The sequence below is a fragment of the Nipponia nippon genome, unplaced genomic scaffold (assembly GCF_047370975.1).
Source record: "Nipponia nippon isolate SJK-2023a ecotype South Korea unplaced genomic scaffold, ASM4737097v1 scaffold_2, whole genome shotgun sequence".
In the NCBI taxonomy this organism is placed as follows: Eukaryota; Metazoa; Chordata; class Aves; order Pelecaniformes; family Threskiornithidae; genus Nipponia; species Nipponia nippon.
Window position 1 is genome coordinate 32,019,070 of NW_028262336.1, and position 24,651 is coordinate 32,043,720.

The window sequence follows — 24,651 nt, forward strand, 5'->3', positions numbered from 1 at the left end:
TAAAAGAAACAATTCCTGATCTTGCAAATTCTTTTTTCTTTAAAAGGAGGAAAAAAAACCCAATCAATAAATCCAACAAAATCAAACCCGCGCCTTTGCCAGCGCTCGGACTTGTTTGGAAAGAGACAACGCTGAAGTGGCACTGGTCCCGAGGAAAACGGATCCTTTAATTTGACTCCGCATGAGAACCACATTTGGAGCCGGGCGCAGCGGCCGGAGCGGCGGGAGCAGCCCCGCGGCCAGCAGCCCCCGGTGCCCGCAGCCCCGCCGCCAGCCCGGCCCCGCCGCCGCCGCCGCCGCCCCGCGGGGCCCGGCGCCCCCCGCGCCCCGGCGCTGAAGCAGCCCCTCGGGGCCGGGGGAAAAGCGTCCTCCTGCCGCCAGACCAGCCGCCGCCCGCCGAGAGCCGGCCGAGGGGGAAGCGTCTGAAGGAAATGCGAGCTTGTGATTTCGGAGCGCTCCGGCCGTCAGCTCCCTCCGCACGGGCTGCGACTCTCGTTTAGCGGGGGGCTGCCTTGCCGGCTCCTCGTCTCCTCGGCATCTCGGGCTCCGGGACCAGATCGTTTTGCACTTCGTTAAACCAGCAGCGCGGTCTTTCCTTTTCTTTCTTTCATTCTTTTTTTTCTGTTTTTTTTTTTTTTTAAGAGACAAAGTGTCCAAAAATGGTTCAGCCTGCTTAGCCCAATGATTTCTTGCGTGGACGCTCTATTTTTAATATTTTTTTATTATTATTTTTGGACGGGGAAGGAGTGAGTAGAAGAAATCCTTCAGTGAAGGGAACCCAGTGCTTTGCTCCCCGTTGAGGAGAAGACCCGATTCCAGCTGCAGGCAGAGGACCGTGGTTCGTGTAGGTCTTTCAGTCTCAGTTTCGAAGCGCTAGATATCGAAGGGTCAAAACAGAACTGCCTTCTCCCGAGCGGCTTGCCTGTCGTGGCTGTGGCTCAGAGATCGCCTCCCCCCTCCTCGCACCATTTCTCTTGGTGGTGTTTTTGTTTGGTTGGTTTGGCTTTTTTTCCCTCCCCCTTTCCCCTTTTTTTCTCCCCTTTTTAATTTTTTTTTTTTGTTACCTATTTGATTTGATTTGGGTGAATTCCCTCCCTCCCTTCCTTAAACGAAAATACTAACTCTGAAGCCGAAATCCATGCCCCCTGCAATTCGGAAGAATCGGGTCTAATATGCCAGTGTCATCTTCGCCTTGCAGTAGTCGCGATGAAGGAAAAATCCAAGAACGCGGCAAAGACTAGACGGGAAAAAGAAAATGGAGAATTCTACGAACTGGCCAAACTCCTGCCCCTGCCCTCGGCCATCACCTCCCAGCTGGACAAGGCGTCCATCATCCGCCTCACCACCAGCTACCTGAAAATGCGAGCCGTCTTCCCCGAAGGTAACCACCCCGCGGCTCCCCGGGAGGGGCCGTCCACCGCCCGCCCGGCCCGCGCAGGAGGGACGGGGCAGCGCTGCGGCCCGAAACGGGGCGCGGGGGGGGGAGCACGTACCCCGAGACGAGGCCGCATCGACTCTACGTCCTGGGAGGAAGGGGGGGTGTTTGCAGGGCTCCCAGCCCCGGGTGGCAAGCGAAGGGCGAGCGAGGGAAAAGCCGCCGGGGGTGGAAAGGAGCCCGCTTGCCTGGGAAGAGGAGGCAGCGCTGCGCTGCTCGAAAGCGGAGGCTTGCGGCGGGGGTGGCGTGCGGAGGGCGGGCTGCAAGTAGCGGCTCCGGTCCTGTGAGGCCTAAACACGAACACAGCTCGCCGTGGCCGCGCGTATGAAGACGAGCCCCCCGCCCCGGGAGCCGCGCCCGGGGGTGCGGGCTGAGCGGGGACCCCGGCCGGGGGCTGCGCCGGGCTGGCGGCGGAGCGGGGGCGGGCGGCCCGGCCGGCGGCGGCGGGGGGGGGGGGAGGGCAGAGCCGTCCGGTTAATCCCCCCCTTATCCCCCCTCCTCCTTTGCTGCCGGTTCAGCTCCGTCTGCTCGGGGGGACCGTCCTGAAGAGAACGGGCTCCGTTCGTCTCCGCCGTGCCCGGCGTCTGCGGCCCCGGGAAGCAGCCGCCCCGGCCCCCGGGGCAGGCCCCTCGGCTCGGCGCTCCCGCCGGTGCCCAGGCACGGCCTGGGGGAAAAAAAAAATAGTGTGGGTGTTGTTATTATTTTGTTTTGGTTGGAGTTTTCTGGAGGTAGGGAAGCAGGCTGGGAAACAAGGCGCGGCGGCTTCGCAGCGAGGCCCTCCGCCTTCTCCGGCGGCCGGGGAGAGCGGGGAGGGCCAGCCCGAGCCCAACCTGCCCCCGAGCGGGGCCGGGACCCCGCTGCCTCCCGGCCGGGGCCGTGCGGGGCCGGGGCCGTGCGGGGCGGTGAGCGTCGGTGGCTCCCGCAGCTCTTCTCGGAGACAGGCAGCAAGGAGGCCTGACACCGCTCTCTCCTTCCCCCGCGGTTTTGTAAAAAAACAGCCCCCCCGGGCCATCCGCACACCTACACCCCGAGGGCCGAAAGGACGCGGGGTTGGGGCCGCTGTGGGCGAGGGGAGGCAGCCGGCCGGCACCCGCGGGGAGCCGTCGGCCGCCCGTCCTTTCCGTGCCGCCGCGGAGCTGATGGGAGACGTGAGATGAAACGCTGGTTAGTGTCTGCGGGTGGCTAAATAAAGCCCAGCTCCCCGCTTTGTCACTTGTTTGTGCCTCTCCGGACGAGGGGGTGTGAAGGAATTAGCAAATTCCGGAGTGGAAGGTCTGCTCTCCGTCGCGGTTTCTAAGAACCTTTATTAAAAGCCTGCAAATTAAAAAAAAAAAAAAAGGGGGGGGGGGGACCCACTCCCAAACCGAGAAAAGCTTACCGTTATGGCCATCTAATTCAGTAATTTCGAGAGCAAATACTAGCAGTGCTAGGGAAAGCCGGGGCTCCTTTAGCGTGCGCTCCCCAGGCACGCCGAGCCAGCGGAGCCAGGGGAAGCGAGGCGCTGCTCCGCTGCAATTTCCAGCCATTATCCCCCAGCGGGAAATTTCCCGATGAGAAATAGCGCGTCGTAATTTCGGGGGGCCGCTCGCCGGCCCTTGCTGGGGAACGTGCCCCCGAATGGCTTTGATTTAGGAGGGAAGAAAAGTGGCACGTTTCGAGATGCTGCTGCATGTATCCCTGCTTTTCCAGCCCTACCGATCCTCACGAGCATCAAGACGACCCCGAGAGCAGGTTTATACCCCCGGCTCGGGTGTGTTGTATGTGTCTGTCTTCCTTAAACAGGCCGGGCGTGCGCTTCCGCACACTCTGCTTATTAAGAGCAACGTTTAAATGCATACAGCGAATTCCTGATCTTTCATCGTCTTAAGTACGGATGGAAATACGTTTAAAACCAAAGCTTTGCATGCAGGGACGACAGGCCGGGGGAATAACCGCCTCCCGTCCCCGAGCCGTGCGTTCAGTGCCTGGGAGGGTGGAGGGCAGAGGGGGGAGCCGGAGAGAGGCGGCCGCGGGCAGTGCCCACTCCCCCGCCGGCGGCAGTAGGGCGCTCGGTGCCGGGCAGGGGGGGCTGCCCGAGGGCACACGGGGCATCGCCTCTCTCTTCCCTTCCCCTCGGGATTTGTGTGCGGAAGGAGGGGAGGAGGGGTTCTCCCTCCCCCCCTACCCGGCTGGTTGTTTCCAGTTGGCTTTACTGGGAGGCGAAGGGGAGAAACCCAACAGGCCGAGGGGGCGGCCCGGCACCGCATCTTCAATTCTGTGGGCAGCAAGACTGGGGGAAAGCGCCCCTTCCAGCATGCTGGACCCGATGCGGGGGGGACGACCCGCGTCCGAGGTCCTGGGGCTTGAAATAGAGGTGGGGCCTCTGCTCCCGGGGCAGTGGGAGCCGCGCCGCCCGCGCTCCCCCGGGAGTCGCCCCCGAAATCTGCCGCCGCGGGTCCAGCGCCCCGGGCCGGCACCGAGGCATCACCCCCGTAAGGCTCAAGGGGGTTTACTTTTTCCAGCCCGCGGTGGCGGGGGGACACAGGCCTGAGACCCCTCCAGCGTGCATGCTAGGCCCGGGGTAGCTGCAGCCAGCGTGATCAGAAACGTTGTCCAGCTATAAACCTGGCTCCCAGCTCTGTCTAGACTGGAGGGGAAGAGAGAGAGAGGGCTGTGTTTCTAAAAACTCCGGTGGATGGCTTCCCCCACCCGCTTTATTTCCAGAGTGAGCTGACACATAGTTTAGGCAAAGTTTGAGACCCTCACCAAGATGTCTGGTCCCAGCGCTTCGACAGGGCTTGTAAGGGGGCTCAGACAGGCTCCCCCTGCTCACCCCGGCCAGGGTTTTCCCGAAGATGCACATTTTGGACGGAACTCACAGATCCCCCCGCCGAGGCGCCCGATCAGGCTCAAAGAAGTGAGAGTGAAAGGAGATTTATATTCCAGCTCCTTTCTCCCCTCAAAGTGCAAGCCCTGGAAGGCACAATTCCATGCTCCGCTATCACGGATTTTGCCGTGCGGTTGCGCTCTGACCTTCAGATTCATGAATTAAAGTCCAGGAGACAGCAACCTACAGCCTCCCCCGGGCTCCCGCTCTGTAAGATCGTCGTCTCTTGTGTTTTGATATTTTGCCAAGGCATTTATTACTGTAGAACAAAAATACACCACGGGACTGCTTCTGTCTTGACTGTCAGTATTTTTTTTTTTTTTTTTTTTAGCCGGAAAACGAGCAAATGAAAGAAAGAGACGCGAGAAGGAATTGCGTTTAAAAACCGCGATTCTCTGCCCCCCGGTTATGGCAGACTGGTTAAATCGTTACCTTCTCCCTCCCCCATCCCCGAGGGGGTTTCCAAAAGTGGCGATGAAACTGCACATTTATGGATGTTTAAAGCGGATGGAAACGACGTGATTAATAAGGGACCCAAACGATAATGTGCGTTATACAAAATAATCTGAATAAAATGACTCAGCGGTAGAGCTTAGACCTGTTCCTTATTCCGAGACGCAGACAATAGAATTTACTAGAAGCATACAGAGTTTTCGGTCCCTATTTAAACCTGGCCGTGAATGTATATTTTAAGAAAATCAAGGCGAATTGCAGCTATTTCATCTAATTTTCATAGGCACTCGGAAGAGGTTCATTAATGAATCAAATAAATAAATAAAGCCCGACCCGGCGGCGTGAGTAATCCCTCTACGAAACCTCCCCTGTATTGTAACAGCCGCTAATAGTGGCATTAAAGGTCTTACTAAAAGAGAAGTGCCATTAGGGCTTCCCTGGAGCTGCGCGGCCGTTCCCAGGCGGCGGGAGCCGGCAGCCCTCGGTGCGGGGACGGGCGGCGGCGGCGGGGTGGCCCCGGCCTCGGCGGGAGGGCGGCAGGGGGTCACCGCCGTGGTAGCCGTGGCTCTGGCCGGGACATCGCTTTTTGCCGTGCGCCCGCTTTCGGGCCTGTTAACATGATCGGGTGTTTCTGGCTCGCCGGGAAGAGCGGGGTTTGGGTTTGTCCGGCTGTCCTGGAGGGCGTTTTTGTTGCTTTGTTTTGTTGGTTTGGTTTGCTGGTTTGTTTTTTGGTTTGGTTTTGTTTGGTTTTTTTTTTTCTTTGTCTGGGACTTGGCCTTCTTCTTTTTTCCTTTTTCTTTTCTTCTCTTTTTTCTCAACTGAAGTCTTGATCTCTACGTCCGTCGCTCCCATCGCCCAGCCCTCGGCCGCCTTTCCAGCCGGTGACGCTGAAGCCTGCCGAGAGGAGGCGGGCGGGCCGGTACGGCCCCGCCGAAGTTAAGCTAAAGCAGCCCTGCTCCTTCCCAAAGCGACCCCGGCGTGAGAGCCTCCCGCCCCGAGCAGAGGTTACCCCCGCCGGGGCCGGGGGCTCCCCGTCGGCTCCAAACCCGTCCCGGCCCCTCGGATCCGCCTGCCGAGCGGTGCGAGCCTCTGTGCCGTCGGGGCTGAGCTACCTCGCCCCCCGCTGCAGCCGGGGCTTAGGGCAAGGTGCCGGCTCTGCTCCTCGCCCCTCGCCCCGCTGCCCCACGGGCTGACAGGCCGCCCCCTCCCCACCCAACCCTGGGCCTCGCCTAAACGAGGGAGCCGAAGCTCGACGGAGGGCAGGGGCCGCCTCCGCCCCGGCAGCTCGCCGTCCCCCCGGTCGTTTCCCCTTCGCTCTCCCGGCCGAGGGAGGCACAACCGCGCTGGGGAAAAATCCCCCGGGAGAGGCGGCGCTGAAAATCCCGGCGCTTGTAGTGGACCCAGGTTCCTTGTGAAGGATGGCTATTGAATAACGCGGGGGGACCGTGCGCCCCGGAGGAGCCGGGGAACAATACAGCAGACACAAAGGAAATACTCCAAGTTACAGGGCAATCCGATACTTAACATAACGCGTCGCTAAGTAATTCTTTTAGCAGAATCCCAAGCAGAAAAGCTACCGGGCTTTCAAATGTGTGTGTGTACGAATTTATATATTTGGAGAGCAAAGGTGGGAGTTGTTCCCAAAGATTTCTAGATCTTGTTACAGTTTAACTCGCTCCCCTCCCTGGAAACTGGGAAAGGGTGCAAAGCCGATGTTGAGGTACTTTGTAAAGCAGCCAGAGATGCCAGAAGACGGTGGGGAGGAATCGTGCCCGGGGTTGCCGGGGGCGAGTTCGTGTGAGAACCCCCACGTCTCTCAGCGGCAGAGCAGCACGAACTTCGGGGTGCCGGTGCGAAACCCACTCTCTGTCCCCGGGACGCCGTTGCCGGAGCCGAACCGGCCGGCCGGTGCCCGTGAAGGGGTTGGCGGGCACAGCCGCCCTTAGGGCCGGTTATTTCCCCCTTAGCGTTGCCTGCCAGGCGTCCCGCTGCGCCCGTCCTGCCCTTCCAGCGCCGGCCCGTCCCGGTGGGGACGGGACCGGCGGTCGTTACAGACACCAGTAAATGGAGGGCAGACAAGGAGAGGGGCTCATCTCACCCGTGTTTGCCGACGGCGGGATGCCAGGAAAGAGGAGGCTGCGCCCGGGGCCGGCGAGTCGCCCTCCCCGCAGGCAGCGCTTCGCCGTGCCAGCTCCTGCCCGCCGGGGCGGGCTCTGCCGCCGAGCCCGGCTCCGGCTCTCCGGGCTTTAGGCTACCGGCAGCGCCCGGAGCAGCCCCAAGCCGCTGGCTGTAGGCGATCCCCTACCCTCTAGCGCGGCAAAGGGGCTGCGCTCGGGGGACAGGCCACCCCCCCCCGGTGTCCCCCGCGTTTGCAGGAAGGATGCGCCGGCTGCTCGCAGGGAAATCGCTCTCTGGGCCCCCGTCGCAGGTAATTCGTGCCGCACTGGGGCGTTTTCAAACGGTGCCTTCGAAGCGACCCGTCGGACAGCGCACCGGCTGCGCAGCCGGGCAGAGACCCGGCGGCCTTCCCCGCCGGAGACCCCCCCCCGGCCGGGGCCAGCCCGGCAAACTCCCACCGCGTTTAGGCGGTGTAGGAAACGCTCGCTTTGTATCGGCAGCTCTTTTGGCCGCGCTCCAGCCCAGTGAGCGAAAACGTGCGTTATTGACTGGCTGGGCAGGAGCAGCTCGTCTGAGTCTATTGCATCCATATGTTTACAGGACGTAGGCTGCGCGTTTGCAAATCTCTCGGAAGACAAGTTAAGGGGCGTTAGTCCTCTATCTGAACGTAAGGTTTTATTCGTTTCGTTTCCACCTTCAAAGCGATCTGCCGGTGGATTAAATGATAAAATCATCGGCTTTAAAATAAGCTCAGACGAATGCCAGGCTGAGCCACCAAACGCGTTTACGTTTGATGAGAGTTCGCAATTGCAACTCCGATTTACAATTTCAAAGGGAACAAATCTGCGGAAGCGACTTTTTTTTTTTTTTTAGTCCGGGTTAGGAAAGATCCTCAAAAATAGCGGTGATTTGGGGGATGCTGTGAAACCGCGCCTGGCCAGCCGTCACGGGCAGGACGGAGCAGATTGCCACGCACGGGCGAGGCAGAGACACGGTTCGTTCTTGAAGAGCTTCTTCGTGAGTGGCTCAAAATCTGCTTCGTCCTTCGGAAAGTTAGGGCTGGTTTCAGGACAGTTTTTACACCGCTATGCGTAACCCCCTTTGTAGGGATACAATACCCATGTTTCGAGATTTGCAATTAGCAAATCGAAATAAGGGCAAGCCGCGCAGCAGCGGGACTGACTCCATCGGTTGCGTTTGTTACCGCCTCGGGCAAGAGACTGCAGGATCTCTGCCATCCTCAAACTTTTCGCCCCAGGGGAAGCTGCGTTTCAGCAGAAAGAACATTTTGACGGGTCCCTGGAAGTTTAGGAGCCTTCTCCAAGCTGCGAATTGGGAAACGGCGGTAGAAAAATGCGACTTTTCGTTTGGTTCTTCAAGGCAAATTTCCCAGTGCGTGGCCAAGCGCTTCCCCCCGCGAAGGGAAGGTGTCCTCCCCCTGCCCGCACGGAAGCGCAACCGCACACCGCTCTTTGGAGAGAGCGGCCGGGGCAGCCGGAGCGACGGACACGGGGCAGGGAGACAGACGCCTCCTCTCGGGATTGCCCTGGGGTGCTGCCACTGCCTTGCGACTCCAGCAAGGAGGCGCCGGGGGCGGCCGAGGTCCCCGGGATACCCCGCCTGGTGCTGGGAGCCGCCGGCTCCTTTGTGCTTGCCCGGCGGGAGCGGGGCGTGGGGCGAGGCTCCGCTGCCACCGGGGCACCGGGAGGAGGCGAAGCTCGGGGGGAGGCAGGGCGGGCAGCCGCGCTTGGCCACGCGTCCTCTCCGCCGCCCCCCGTTCCTCCAGTGGGAGATCCTGTCCGCCCCAAGGGACGCCCAAGAGCGGGCAGGAAGGCTCCCATCCTTTCTAGACCTGCGGACACCCGGCCAAAGGGTGCGCGGATCCGGAAGGGCTTCAGGCGGGACGTTCAGAAACGCGCTCCAAAGCCGGGGCTTAGGGCAGGGCTTTCCGCCTGGGTGTCAACTTCTGCTCCCTCCCGTAACGGAGCCGAGCGGGGCTCCCGCTGCAGCGGCCTTTGCCCCTGCAGGCTTGCGGCGGGAGGTTTCTTTGAAAGCACCTGGTCGGTGAGAGGGCAGCGGAGGAGAACGCGGCGCTGGGTTTCATGGCCGCACGTATCAGTTCGCAGCGACGCTGAGGGCTGCCCGGGTGAAGGGCGCAGGGCTGCGCACCCACCGCACGCGTGTGCGCCCGCGCGAAACGCCGCAGACGGGACCCCCGGTGCCCCCGGCCGCCGCGACCCGGGCTGGCCGCACCGAGCGTCCCCGCCTCTCACCCGCCGCCGGCCCTGCCCAGCGCCTCTCGGCTGCAGGGAAGCACGGGCAGGACCGCGGCCTCTCAGAAGCGGCGCTGCAGCCCCGAGGGCTTAAGCCTTCTGTTCTCTCCAAAAAGGAGGCATTAAATGGCTGCGGCCCCCTTTCTCCCTCCTCCCCGCCCCCCATCTGTGCGCCCTTGCGGGCAATGGCGCGCTGCAGAGCCTGCCATCAGGTGCCGACGTGAGTCTCCAGCTCTTCGGCTGGCACGGGTAGTGGTCCCAGCTCCACCGGGGTGCTGGTGCAAGCCTTTTTTGCATGGGAGAAATGAAAAAACAAACAAACAAACAAACAAACAAACAAACCCCAGACCAGGGCCCTCACACCGCCCCCCAAGCGCCCGACAACACAGCTCCATCAATAACCTTTCGCTGTCCCCAGGGCAGTGCCGGGCGCAGGGGCTGCCCCCAGCCCGCCGGGCAGCGCTCGGGCAGAGCGGCGGGGCCGGAGCTCGGCCGGGGCCGGGCTGGCCGCGGGAGGGGGCGAAGCTGCGCAATCGCGCCGGCAAATTGCTCGGTGCCGTCCGTGCGCAGGTGAAGAGGCCGTCAGGGCACTTTCCCCCACGACTGAGCTCCGGCCCTCTTTAACCTCCTCAGCCCCCTCCCCAGCCGGGGCCCGCCTTGGCCAGCGCGGGGGTCGTCGGCACCGGCACCCCCGCGCAAGCCCGCCGGCCGGCGGCAGGGGCGGAGGGCAGCGGGGCGAGGGGCCGCGGCCGGGTGTCAGGGGCCGTCCCGCCGCACCTCCCGCGGGGAGCACGCGTGGCCGGGGCGGTAATAGAAGACAGGCGAGCGTCTCGCAGCTCCTTGTGCCTTCCGTGGGGGAACCCCCGCGCTGGGCGCCAAGCGCCCGGGGCCGTGCCTGGCAAGGCTGCGGGCAGGCCGGGTGCTCCGCGCCTGCCTCCACGACGGCTCGTCCCTCGGGTCCTCAGTGTGAGGCCAGTCTTCCCTCATCCCGGCCGCGGGGGAAGGGGGGACGGGCACGGTGCTGCCGGCAGGACGGTGCCGGCACGGCGGGCGAGGGGAAGCAGTTGGGCAGGCGCGTCCCCGGGGGAGCGCTGGAGGGCGGGCGGCTCTCCGGGGAGGGAGAGGGCGCGTCCGCGGGGGTGCCCTCGCCGGGACCTCCAGAGAAACAGCAATTCCCTTCCCGCGGGTGTGTGTAGAAGGCACTCGGTCTCTCCCGCCTCCCGAGCCCCCGCGTCGCGGCCTGGTCCGCTCCCCCCGGGAGAAGGGGGGAGAGCGTGTCCCGACGGGGAGGCAGGGCGGGCCCCGCTCCGCTTCCCGCTCTAACCAGCTCCTTGGTTCCCTTGCAGGTCTGGGCGACGCCTGGGGACAGCCGAGCAGGATAGGGCCCTTGGATAACGTGGCCAAGGAGCTCGGATCCCATTTGCTTCAGGTAGTGGACGCCTTCCTCCTCTCGTACGCGCTGCGCATCGGAAGCCTGGTGTTGCGGTGTGCTCAGCCTCCCGCCTCTCCTCCTCCTCCCGCGCCGCCAGAGGAGCCTGCGTGAAGCCTTCTCCTTACTCCCGAGCCTCACACCGGCCGGGAGGGGAGAAAAACCGAGACGCCAACCACTTCAATTATTTTGTTTTGTTTTGTTTTCGCCTTTGATATTAGCAGAAGTAGCAGCTTACCGTGGCACTAACCGCCTCTCCGTGCACGCAAAGTGTCTCCCGGCCGTAAGAGCGATAATCAGAGGCCCCAGAGCTGCCGGGGATGTCCCGCAGGCAGCCCCCGGCCAGCGGCGGCGGGGAGCGCCTTTAGGCTGGAGGGGTGCCGGCCATCGGGGGCCGTCGTTCTCCGCCGGTGACTCGGGAGGGGAAACCTGTGAGGGAGCGCTGGGCTCCCGAGGCGGGGGGTGCACAGCTGGATTAGATCTCCCGTGGACGTTAGCACCTGAAAATACCGTTGTTCACAACCCCGTTGATCTGCTCTGGAATTCCTCTCAACTCCCCCCGCGTAGGACTGTTTAGGAAGTCGTAGCTGGGGCGTGTGTGCCAGCCGGAGGAAAAAAAAAATAATTACGTTTAGCTCCAATTTTTTTATATGCTGCATTTGCTTAATACAGCAAGGGTTTTTCTCCCCCGATTTTAAAGACCTAGTAAACCGTAATCATTTAACGGCCGTTTTTATTGTGGGAGGTTAATTCCTGGTCACAGAGCTGGAGCTGTTTTAACTGTTCACTCGGCTGGGGATAAAAACCTCCACAGAAACCCTGTTCGTGGTCTGCGGCCGCTCCCCCCCGCCCACCAGTCGCCAGGAGGGCTCGCCCACCTTTCTCCCCGCTCGCCGCTGGCGTTCGGGGCCAGCCCCGGCCGTTGGCCCCCCCAACGCCCGCCCGCCGCCCCGCGCCCCGGCCGTTGGCCCCCCAACGCCCGCCCGCCGCCCCGCGCCCCGGCCGTTGGCCGCGGCCGAAGGGCCGTGCGCAGCCCCCTCAGGTAGCTGCCGTTCTCCTCAGGCTCAAGCCAGGCGCGTACTCCGCGGGAGGTAAAGAGGCTGCCGGGCGGGCTGGCTGGGAAAACTGTGCGAGGCCGCCCGGCGTTTGAAATGCCGTGCGCAGTTAGTTATTTGTTACTGCGGCCCTGCAAAACATCACCCGTTCTCCTGAAGTAAAAAGAGAGCAGGCTTCGGGTAGAGTGATTTGAAGCGTGCGTTACTGAGAGCATACAGTGAATGGAAATTGGTGAAGTTCAAAATTATCTCCTGTGGAGGTATTTCTAGCTTTGAAAATTCTGTTTTAAGTAGCTGATGTCCTATCAACAGTTTCAGAATCACTGGTCTACCTAGAAAATACATATACAGTTATATCATAAAAATCATTGTTGTTACACTTGCTCCGCCTCCCTGTTAGCTATTTCACATTTTGTCTGGCATTAAATGAACTTAAGTAACATTATATGCTAATCACCTGTAATACTCATTTTACAGTTCAGTTATTTCTGAATTATGAATGCTTAACATTTTAATCAACCCACATTTACTGTAGACTTTTTTTGAAGGGTTCTTAGACTGAAACATTACATGTGAAGTTTCAGCTTCAATGTGCTTCTCTGTATAGGAAAGTTAGAGACCTACTGCACCATATAATGCAGTAATGGAAGCATTGACACGGTTTTAGTTGTGATACTGGGCAGAGAAATTGCAAGATGACAGTGTTTAAAAGCAGAGTTATGGCTAAGGATGCAATAATTTATTTCCCATTTGAATACTTCTACAAAATTTAATTTATGTTCCAAAAAAGAAAAAAAGTAAAGGCAAAGAGTAATCTGGTTTCAATTACATGCTGTAGAATTGTTAGTAGGCCAGAGAATAATTTGGAATATTTTCTTATTGGGGCAGCACTGTAAGAACATGAAGCATACAGGATTTTATTGCTTCTCTCCCAGTTCAGTAACTTAAAAGATGAATTAAAATAGGTGTTTGTTTGATCTATGTACTGTAAAAATTTTTTTTCTATTCCACATATATTTTCCAATTATGTTCATACGTATGTGTTGATCAAGGCTTCCTAAACTGGTTAGACATAATGGATACTTTTTGACTGGGAATATCAGATACTCTTGAAAAAATGCCTCAAACTGGGCACTGAAGAATCAAGATACCCCCAGACTCATAGTTTGCATGTCCAAATCGTGGCCAGTTTTGGCTAACCTGTACCATTTGCATCGTATTATTTTTTCTCATACGAATGATATATGACTAAATGAAACTTTAGTTTTTACTTACACAAGTAGTATTTACCTTCCAGTCAACATCCCATCAATAAAAATTTGTAGGATTGGAACTCAAGTTTGCATTACGTATTACCATTGGTTGAGATTCACTAACTGTAGGGATATAGCTTAATGAGCATAAATATCTCTCCTCAAGCGTGATAAAGTTTTGAATGCTGATTTATTTTACTTTCTTTTCCTAAGTTTGCACAGTTACATAGCAGACAGCCCTCTGTTCAGAACGTCATTATTAAAAATATAGTCAAAGAAATTTAAAGCATTGCTTATGGTATCATTAAATATATTGCAAATAGCGGTAAGCTGTGTCTGCCAATTATACCATAAAAAATGGCTTGCATAGTACTAGACTTTCCCCTAAGTACCACATAGCTCAGGATTTGTACTAAGTACTAAAATAACCAGAATCAACAGGAGAATGTTAACTTAAAGTGAAGCAGTAAAGCTAGCATCTGTAGGGGGAATGAATTGGATTTCACAATGTGTGCGTGTGTCATAGGGTTTGTAGGAACAGCATCGGATAAAGGTTTCAGTTCCTTAAATTTTGCTGCTATTTGCTGCTGTTGAAGTTGGATAGCAATCTTCCTCCAAAAGACTTCAAACATTTTTTTCAGTGTAAATGATTTAAACAGAGAGCTTGCTTTTTACCCTACATATTTCTCTTTTTCAGACTTTAGATGGCTTTGTTTTCGTGGTAGCATCAGATGGCAAAATAATGTACATCTCAGAAACTGCATCTGTACATCTTGGCTTATCTCAGGTATGAGTGATTTATTCTGTCTATCTGTTAAATACGGATACTGGATTTGGAACCTAACACTAGTATCTTGCTATGTATATAATGTAATCGTTTTTTAGGGGTATTTGAAGCTTCAACTTTGTTCTCTGACAAATGGCCTTACTTAAATATTCAAGTTTCCTTTACTTACAATCACATCATGACTGTCTTTATATCTTTTCTTGTTCATTGTATTTTACTCCTCATTACCTTTAAGAAGGGTAATAAATAATATGATATTGCAAATTGCAGATATATACAGAGCTTGAAACCCAAACCTGTTGCCTGTGGGGTAACGCTATACGTCTGAAATAAAGTTTAGAATTCAAGTCTATATGTTTTAGATTGTGTAAGATATTGAGACTTGCTATGAAATACAGAGGAAATCTGATGTGGAACATGAGTTTTATGGTAAATGTGCTTTAGGAAAAAAAGAAAAGGGGGGCAGATTTATGAGTGTTCACATGGAATTCAGGGTAGTTTTTCCTGAGTTTTTCCAGCTCAGTGGTCTTTTCAGTAAAGCGTTTTATATGGTTGTGATAGAACTCATAAAACTCAGTTTACTACTGTTCTGCACAAGAAGTATAAGGGTTTTTTATTGTTTTTCTTCTTAGAAGGACATTTCTAATTTTTTGCCTTCTTGGGATAGGCACAAGGGCAAACAGTCTGAATTTATTGCAGAGTGCAAGCTTCTATACCTTTGTGTGTAAGCGTATTACACAAATTCATTGGTAGCACCTGACCTAAAGCTTGCTGAAGTCCAATAGAAAAACTAATTAATTTCACTGGGCCCTGGATGAGACTTGCAAGAAACAGAACTGTTTCTTCAGAACCAGTTGCAGCTCAAAAACTTCTCAGAGTTAAATAAAGTGAAATAAAGACTTAATAGCAGAGGGAAGAAAAATGAGGAGATGAAGGTGAGAGAGCACAGGGTGTTCTGAAAACGTCTGGGGAATATGCCCTGTGGCTATTCCAATAAACAGAGAAGGGGCTGAGTCATGGAGATAATATGTGTGCTTTAACTTTGGTAATAACTAATATTTTTGATCAAAAAACTATGAAGTTCTTTGGATGTGTGTTTATAATAGTGATATTAAAATTAGTAGCTGTAAGAAAAAAATAGAACTCTAAATAGCTAGAAAAAGCAAGTATATAATCTCATAAACACCACTTCCAAATCCAAAGACAACTAAATCCCTGTTTTTGTAATCTCTTTCAGAAAAAGTAATTTTAAGAATCAATATTCTGTGTGGATACTTTTTTTTCTGCCAACTTTTAAAAACATGTCCAGGGAACATTCTTAATTCAAGCAGTTTTTCAATTGAGTCTGTTACAGTATAGTATTAGTTGTTTCATAACATTTAATGCGTGTTCAAATTACTTTAAATAGTGCTTTGTTTTAGAATAAACTTTCCTAGACAATGGCCATATTTTCTACCCTGAATCAACAGCATTATTAAAAGTTTTTCTCGCCCTAACTTTTGAAAAGATCTACCACACTGCTGACTGCTTAAACAGATTCATTTAGTCAGTACAATTATTCCAAAGCACTGAGTGTTCCCATCTGTCCTTGCTGAAGTAGAGTTTCATTGTCCCGTGCTGCTTGCTGTTTGATAAGTGCTAACTGATCTTCCAGGTTTTGTCCAGAAATTGTTTCTTTCTTTTCTTTCTTTTTGAGGAATATCAAGTCATCAGATCTTGTAGGTCTCAGTATTATCCAGTCATCTGGTGAAATTAAAGAACTATGGGATCAGTAGGGCACTAAACAAACTTGGCCACGTTCAAGGAGAGGGGACTGAAAGCGTCATACAGGCTTTAGTCATATTTAGCCCTCATGACCTCATGGCCCTCTGCACAGACTGAATTCCATGTGCGTTGCACATGTAAATATCTATAAACCCTTAGTGCAAGAGGTGCTGATGAAAACTAGAGGATTTGGTCATATTGCTTATTGAAGTCAGTTTAATAAGTAAAATCACCAATATTTCACTTTAGCAGAGATTTGTAAATGAATATGCTGTATCCTTGAACTCCCCAGAAAGCCACAGATTGGAGAGGACAGAGGGAAGTGAAATTTAAGGGCATGTTTTAGATTCTCAGAACACTAAGTGCTCCAGCAGTTTCACAGCGCAGTTTTTTATTTATAAATACAAAACCCCAGCTAAACAAGGCAGTGATTTTTCACCTCGTACTGTTTTATCATCTAATCTGTTCTTGCTATTTCTCAATGTTCTATTTTTGAAGGGACAGTTTTGCTTTAAGTAGCACTAGCATTAATACTAGGCTACTCCTATGTACTAGGATATTAATACATTAACACGAGGATATTCCTGTAAGCTTCCCAGGGCTCTAAATGAGTTCTTGTTCCTACTTCTCTGGAAATCACTGGGAGTTTTGCCACTGACATCAACAAGAATGAGATTGGTCTGTAGAAGCAAATTCTGCAAGTCTCCCTCACCAAGTCATAATCCCACACTATATTTTCAACAAGTGCTCTTATAGAGCTCCAGCCAATACAAGCTGAGACCAGAGTGATGATGATTGTAGAAAATCTTTTAGAGTGTGCATAGAAAGGCCTTTTTATTAAATAATTTGACAATTAACTAGTCCACACATCAATTTCCAGTTAAAGTGCAATTTATTTTAAAATATATATTTAAACTAAATAAAAAGTCCATTTAAAAATATTTTGCAGGATATTCTTGGAGACCTACTACAGTAGGCTTTATCTTCTAGTTGATCTTGAATTTAACTTCAGCAGGAAGAAATTAGAGCTTCTGAATAACTCTTCACTGGCTGGTGTAGTTAAGCTAGTTTAAAATTTAAAAACAACATTAAGGATTGTTTTTCAGCACTACTTCACTCACTTCTGTCTGCAGAATCAGAGAATCAGAAACAATATTTCTGAAAAGGCTACATCTTCATTTGTGGACTTATCACTTAATTTGTGGGTTTGGATTTTAATCTGCCTTTGCTCTCAACTGTACCAGTAAACACTGTAAATACTGATGGGTAGGATGCCCTCCTCCATTTAATTTCAGCTGGCCTCAGACCAGTGTTGAACTGACTTGTACTAGCTGAGAGAGCCAATTTCTTGCCTCTTTTTTTCCATGGATAACAAATAGGTTCAATTCCCCAAATATTTTTTCCCCTTAGAGGCCAAAGACAGAATGGAGAGGAAAATCCTCTTAGGAAACAATGGTGAAAGATTTTTTTTTAATTTTTTTTTTTTAAAATTTTGAAAGTCTGGAGCTTATTCCAGCCATTTTCTGGGTCCATGAGGGAGCCAAGCTTATCTTTGGCTTTTGATAAGTCTTGAAATATTTAACCACAAACATCTGAACTTTTCCAAGAGTTTATTTTACTTTCATCAAATAAGTATATGAAAGGCAAAATATGTAATTATTTGCTCTAGAATCCATCTACTTAGTCCTCTGTGTTTATTATGAATTGTTTCTTGGCAGGAAAAAAATGTGCAGCTGAGTTACACATAAAAACCCTCTTAGTAGGAAACAGCGATATTTGGTAGTAAGCAGGTATTTACAGATAGTAAAAAGCTGCATCGAGGAAGCTGGTTTAATAAGCCTGAGGCATGGGATTTTAGAATGTTTATGAATTGAACCATATAATTTATTTTTTTAAGTTTTCAGTGTTTCATTGTAGGCTTTAAAATAGCATGCATGCACTATGCGTAGCAGGAGACTGTGGTCAGTTTCAAAATTATGTATACATATTTTGGTTATTTGACTCCTACATAGCCCCCATCTCTTTGCTGACGGCTTTATGTTTCCACTTGCATTTTTACAGTCAATTTTGGTTTCAGTGTTGTATGTTCACCTCCTGCTGATTTTGCTGGGGTTGCAAATGCATACATCAGAGTAGAAAATATTCCTATGTGTATAACGAGAAAAACTAGTCCTTAGTTTGACAAAGCACTTTAGTTCTGAATTTTAGATATAAGCCCTGGGATACAAATTACGGTTTAGATAAAACTGTGACCTTGGGTCCAGTCCTGTGAATCCTGTGAACAAATGTGTGTTTCCATGAGTAGTCCTTTTGAAATAGGTAGTGACTTTTGGAAAAGCAAGAGATACCCTTGAGTTACACTTTGTAAGAGAGTAGATGCATGTTGATGTGGTTATGATTATACTCAGTAGTAGCAGAGTTGCAACAAGATCTTTTGAATTACTACAGTTGATGTTGCTAGTCAGTTTGGTTGGTGTTGTTTTTGTAAGAAAGTCCTTATATTGAAGGGAGAGATTGTTTGCACATAGTCACCCATGAACAATTTTTTTTGGGAGCTGTATGTAAGGTAAAACATACTCCTCAGTAAAATCACCATTAGCCAGAGATAAAATAGTAAGAACGGGGTCATAAGTGATACTCCTTTTGGTTTGAACGCTGATCACAGCTGTACATTTTTGCAATGATAATTTTTTTCATGTTCTGGTTTAGCATACAAGCCAATGACATGCCCATCACTGTAAGAATTATTAGATTTTTTTTAAAATTGGTTTTATGTGTCTGTAGGTGATTATGATATTTAGGGAGATAGCTATTTACAATGTATTTTTCCCCGTGTAATTCAAAACAAACAGAAGCATTGAGAAGCATGACTCACAGTGAGATTGTATATTCTCCTTCCTCCCCCGCCACTAAGCTTGAATATGGGATGTTACTATAACAGGTCCCCACCTGTTACAATCCTGAAAAGAAACAGCTAGTGCTTTTTAAGGAGAACATTTAGAGAAAATTTTATAAATGAAGCAACACAGATAATCTGCTTCCTTTCCTTTCCTTTCCTTTCCTTTCCTTTCCTTTCCTTTCCTTTCCTTTCGTTTCCTTTCCTTTCCTTTCCTTTCCTTTCCTTTCCTTTCCTTTCCTTTCCTTTCCTTTCCTTTCCTTTCCTTTCCTTTCCTTTCCTTTCCTTTCCTTTCCTTTCCTTTCCTTTCCTTTCCTTTCCTTTCCTTTCCTTTCCTTTCCTTTCCTTTCCTTTCCTTTCCTTTCCTTTCCTTTCCTTTCCTTTCCTTTCCTTTCCTTTCCTTTCCTTTCCTTTCCTTTCCTTTCCTTTCCTTTCCTTTCCCTGCCCCTCCCTTTGTCCTCCTTTCCTTTCTCCTTCTCTCTTCCCCCCTTTGTCCTCTCTCTCTTTTTCTTTTTCTCTTTCTTTCTTCACTTCTTTCTCTCTGCCTTTCTTTCTCTCTTTCTTTTTCTCTCTTTCCATCTCTCCTGTCCTTTTTTTTCTCTTTCTTTCTCTCTTTTTTTCCTTAACAGTGAAATTTTATTCTGGTTAGAATATCAAATCAGTGTTAGTGTTTTTGTTTTTGCAGGGAGGGGTTGCTGGAAAGAAGCAGTGGGGAATAGATGGCTAGAAAAAAGTTAGTTTGCATAGTCTTGGGAAGAGACATTCCATGAATAATGCAGAAAATGGAACGATGAGAAACATTTTCAGAAAAAGATTGCTTTGTGGGGTAGGCAACTTCATTTATTCCAAAGAAAAGGCAACTCGCACATCTTAGCAAATCAGTAGGATTGGCTCAGAATAATAGGTTAAATTACTTCACCTCTCAGCTGTCTCTGATCTTAGGGGCCCAAGGCACATCAGGCCACACTGAACAATTGGGCAGCCTGACACTAATTTAAAACACAGGCTCAAAGTATTGGTTCACTCCTTAAATCAATTACTGCATCTATCTGGAGACTTTTGTTGGTGAGTTTTATACGTGGCAAATAGAGTTAGCAAAAAGGACATACGGTGCGCGCCATTCATTTTTTTGTGCAACAGTTATTATGGGTACAACAGTGGGAAAGACAGAAATACATTCTTGTGCGAACAAAGTTCAAGTGAGAAGAGGGAATGCACAGATATTTAAGACAGATCTAGTCTTTACTGTGCATGTTTACTTAAAGCAGAGAAGGCTCAATCCAATGCCCATGAAAATCTATGGAAGTCTGCCTTTTGAATTCACTGGCTACTGTTCTGAGCCCTTCGCACTACTGCGGATTGAGTGTGGTGGATCATCTTTGAAAAGACACAAAGGAATTGTGTAAGTCTAGTGGTTTGGCTCTGAAGGCTGAGCTGCCAGCTGAATGCAGGTGATAGTTTCTGGGAACCTGTAGAAACATTATTTTTTTGGATATCTGTCTTCTTGAGAGACATTAATACAGTTCACAGGGATTTTATCCTGTTTTGTGGCAATCTAACATTTCTACAGCTGCTCTAGTTTGTCACTTCATTTGCCAGCTCTCTCTAATAGCAGCTTTTCTGTATCCGGATCATCACTAGAAATTCCCACAAAAGTGCCTATAATATTAGTTACTGCTGAAGAAGGAATTAATTCAGTTTAATGGGTATAATTTGGAACATGGTTTTGATACATTCAACTTATGTTTTAAAAATGATGTGTAGTTGCCCAGATGCAGTGTATGAAGGTTACTTAAGAGCACTTTTGGGATAGGAAAAAAAATAGTCGGCTGCACTGCTTCATGTGTTACATATCTCTTCACAGGTGGAGCTTACTGGTAATAGCATTTATGAGTACATACATCCTTCCGATCACGATGAAATGACAGCTGTTCTTACTGCTCACCAGCCTCTTCATCCTCACCTCTTACAAGGTACTTGCGTGATCTGTGACCAAACTACCATTGAAAAACTAAAAAAAGTAACAACCCTAGGCTCAAAAGTGGGAAGTTCGTATTTATCTGATATGAAGCTATGCACGTGAATGGAGGAGGAGCATGAACTTGAAACTGTGACCCAGGATTTTGGTTTGTTGTAGTAAAGGGAACAATGTATCTTAGATTAAATAATGCTTTTCATGCCATGGAGTCCATGCAGTTTTAAACAGGTTTTTAGATTTTGCCCAGTGGCCATTTCATCTCTTTTACTTTGTCATCACTGATGAGGTTGGAGGAATGTTGCAACGGTCTAGCTGTGCACAGCTGCAGCTATGCGGTCTTAGTGGAAAAAAAAAAAGAATAATACATTAGGCAATTGGGAAATAGGAGGATACTTTTAATGTTTTAAAAACAACTGTTAAATTTGAAGCTTGGACAAAAAGCCAGACCTAATAGCCTCCACTGTAGGAAGAGCAAAAATGGGTTTTGTAAATGACCTACATTTAGAAACTCTCATAAAAAAGTGATCTCTCCAGGAAAATAATGTCCTCTTGCCTTGATACTGGATCACTGATTCGCCAAGCCTCTCCACACATCCTGTTCGTGTGCTGCAGATGATTCACCCACGCGTACCCATACAGCATGATGCTAAGCTGGATGCAGTGTCAGGGAAGACAGCAGAACTCTTATTGATTATGTGAATGTCTGAATCAGACTGTCCACTCTGGCTGTGCTCAGCCACCACACATAAATATTAACATAATCCTTTGTGTATTAAGTTGTTACTTCAGTGTTGTAACTACTATATAACTAACAAAGATATGCTCATCTTTGCACTATTTTCTTCAGTAGCTTTTGTTTCCTTGGGGGCAATTCTTTGAACTTTAAAATATCAGAAATAATCTGACTCCACCATGTACAATGTGCTTTCACATATATTTCATAATCAGCTGGAGTTCACATCCTGCTAGGTTTTACTGGCCTTCTTAAGGCACAGCTCCTAAAAGCATGAGGAGCTTTGGGTTCGCACTACAATTCTGTTTAGGATCAGGCATCTTTTTTGCAGTTCTGGTGCCTCTGCATTTTCTGTACTTGGTGATCTCACCACAGTTCTGACTGCTGTGATTTCATCAGCACAGAACCATGTACCCTCTGCATGCAGAGAAGTTTAATGTTCCTGGAAGCATATGTACTGCTCTGAATGGTGTAAATGAAAGTACTATCTTAGCCTCCTTCTCTCTTCTTCCTCCCCAAAGGGGTTGTTTTGTGTATCCCTTGGTGTCTTGAAAAACAAACTTATTTTGCTTGGACTCTTCTGATTCTAGTTGTTACTTGACTGTTTCGTAGTTTGCTTATTCCTCTGTCAGGGATTTTTTTTTTTTTAAATGTTGACACTTTTTAAATAACAACATTTTTTTCCTCGTTCCTACCTTACCTGATAAGCAGAGGGGATAACTCTGGTATAAATCCATGACTTTTTGTGCAGTTCTGCTGGTATCCAGAATTGGTAGTAAGACCAGTTTTATACCCACTGTCTCGACAATGGCAATAACCTCCTGGTTTTGTTACAATTTTTTTTTTTTTAATTTGTTAAGTGGAAATTTTTTACAAATTTAAAGTCATGGGCGGCTGATTGGAATTAATTTCTATGTCAAATGCAAATAAGCCTGCAGCTCTTCCTGTTCTCTGTTTAGTGTCATGACTCTGGTTTACCAGAAGCAGTGAGACAGCACACTAGTACTGCAGTTCCAGAAGGGTTTCTTTTTTTTGTTCAGAACTAGGTAGTGCCTGTTTCTTGCTTACATTTGGATGTCTCTGGATGCTTATCTTGCCTATTAGCATCTGTTTTCTGAAACAATCAGGTCGTTCTCATTTTAGCTACTTATGGTCAAATTCTTGATTTCCTTAACAAATTCTCCTCACCACATGTGAAGTGTAATTCTGCTCTGGTTGTGTTTGAAAAGACTTTACACACAAATGAAACTGTTAATTTCAGTTTACTTGCAACTTTTTTGGTCTGAAATTCTGCCGATGGTATAATTAGCCCCAGATATATGCCTCATTCTCTGTAGCTTGCTTTACCTCATTCTACATAGATGCTGTTTTTTATTAGCATCAAGCTCTGGTTTCTCAATAGTGCAAAGGTAAAGGAAAATTTACCTTGAAATGTGATCCATTTGCATATGTTTTGTTCTGTTTAAAATTTTGTATTTTAAGAGGAAATTGATAAAAACCTCAAAATCAGATTCCTAGACTTGGAGAAGATAAATAAAGGAGTTAAGCCGTGTTCTGGTTTGTGTAGGGATTATTTTATGCAAATCTTACTTCTGCATGTCTCTTCCCCATACAATGCATGGAGTGGGTGTATTAAAATACCCAGAATCCATAGCTAAATCTTTTTAAAATGAACAGAGTGATCAAATATTTTTTTTTTTATTTGTCTTCCCTGTCCCAGTAATTCCCTTTTCTTCAGTGTATATATTTTATACGTATATATCTTGAGGTATAACCTGAAACTATCTGGCCTACAGAAATCAAAACAGGTTTCCTATTTTTCTTCAGTGAAGCCCTGAAACCTATTTAATAAATGTCAGGAATGAAGCAACTCCTGTCTGTATCTTCGTAGATATTTTGAATATTTAAATAAAACATGGAGTTCTACAAATAACTTAGGACAGAGGGAAGTTGAGTGAAAGTGGCTTTATTTTCCAATAAAAAGGTAAACAGACTTTTAAAAGAGCATTTCTTGTCATTTCAGTTCGATTTTATCTCTTTTAATCTTTTAAAACACATCTGAATCATCAAGTCACTGAGTCAAATAAAAACTTTGCTTTTATAACTTCATTATCTTATAGATCTCTCCAATCTGTGGTATTATTCAGGAGTAAAATCAATATTGCACTGCAGACACAGACTTTCATAACATAAATTTACAGCTTGGCTCATGTAACTTTACTGGCTCAAGATGTGTTTTTCAGCTAATTCTCAGATACGTGTATACATTTTTAAGTTCAGTTGCTATTTCAGCAGTTGTAGCTGGGTAAGATCTGTTATGACAGAAATAAAATCACAAATGTGAACATACATATCTATACTTTGTGGTATTCTGTTACTGGTATTGAATAACCCAGAGTACAGATGATTTTTGACCTCCAGTTTTACAGTCTTTGTAAATTTGGATGCTATCCCCTTATTTATTTCTTCGTTTGCTTTTCATCATCTTCATTTTCCTTCATTATTCTCTTCAAACCTTCTCTTGCATTTCCAGTGCTTCATCAGTTCCATAGAAGCTTTTCTGAAGGACCAAGCAACATGAGAAATTTAGAAGCCTTGCAGCTGTCGAGCTCTAGAAATCTTATTTGCATGAGTTTTATTTCTCAGGGAAATGCAAATTATTGCTCTCTGCATAAAATCAGACATAGTGTGGATTTCTTTATATAATGCTCACTGTCACATTGTTTTTCTTCAGATTTCTCAGCCTGGTACTAAAAAAATTATATATTAGTTGAAAAGGCATAAGCCTTCTTAAATTATAACTTTTTAATTTTTTAAGTTTGCCCTGGACTTCCTGATGTTTCAGGTACAACAAGGCACATCTTCAAACATACAGGGTAGATACTTTGTTTTTTTAAAAGACAGTGAGAATTCTTGAATAATCACGTGCTTCCAGAAGCTGGGACTTCATAGCAATATTAAATGTAATAAAAATTGGGGAAACGGATGTTGGTGAACTCGCTGTTGTGTCATCACTCTTTAGATAAGTCCAATACAGTGCTACAGCAGGTTTTGGTAAGGAAAGCTTTTGGGACAAGAAACTGGAAGGCAGCAACTCTGAGAAGCATCTAAAGGTCGTGACGGACAAACAGCTCGGTTCGAGCTCATGTTGTGAAGCTGTGGCAAAAAGGGGTAATGGAAAATCCCTGTGCATGTAAGCAGAGGAATAGTGAACAGGAATAGCAAGGATGAAGAATTGCATTCTTTATAAAGTATTAGTGAAATGGACACTGGATTTTTCTGTATAATTCTGTTGTCCACTTTAAAAAAAAAAAAGGCAAATTGGAGAAAGTACAGAAGAGAGCCACAAAAATGAATGAAGGACTGGAAAGGCTTATAATGAGAGATTAAAGAACACCATCTGTTTGGTTTATCAAAAAGAAGATTGGGAGGTGACTTGATTACTGTGTGTGCATACTTCCAAGGGAAGAAAATACTGGGAACTAAAGGACTGTTTTAGAAGAAAAAAAACATATCAAGAACCAATGTCTGTGAACTGAAACCACAAAAGCTCAAATTAGAATAATGCATACATTTATAACGAGGAGTTTGATTAACCACAGGAACAAAAT

At 48.7% G+C, this 24,651-nt stretch overlaps 1 protein-coding gene across 3 annotated transcripts in view; it reads left to right on the forward strand.

The window, feature by feature from the left end:
* The first annotated feature begins 394 nt into the window (after nucleotides 1-394).
* Nucleotides 395-24,651, forward strand: part of SIM2 (SIM bHLH transcription factor 2) — a 62,794-nt gene continuing 38,537 nt past the window's right edge. The window contains exons 1-5 of one of the 3 annotated variants that reach the window (XM_087757969.1): nucleotides 395-993; nucleotides 1,199-1,381; nucleotides 10,492-10,574; nucleotides 13,580-13,669; nucleotides 20,194-20,302. In XM_087757969.1, coding sequence (XP_087614095.1) covers nucleotides 1,207-1,381; nucleotides 10,492-10,574; nucleotides 13,580-13,669; nucleotides 20,194-20,302 — 457 coding nt within the window. In that variant the 5' untranslated portion in view covers nucleotides 395-993; nucleotides 1,199-1,206. Of the gene's footprint in view, nucleotides 1,382-10,491; nucleotides 10,575-13,579; nucleotides 13,670-20,193; nucleotides 20,303-24,651 lie in introns of all 3 variants that reach the window. The other 2 variants (XM_087757970.1, XR_015704812.1) reach the window with 2 other exon arrangements.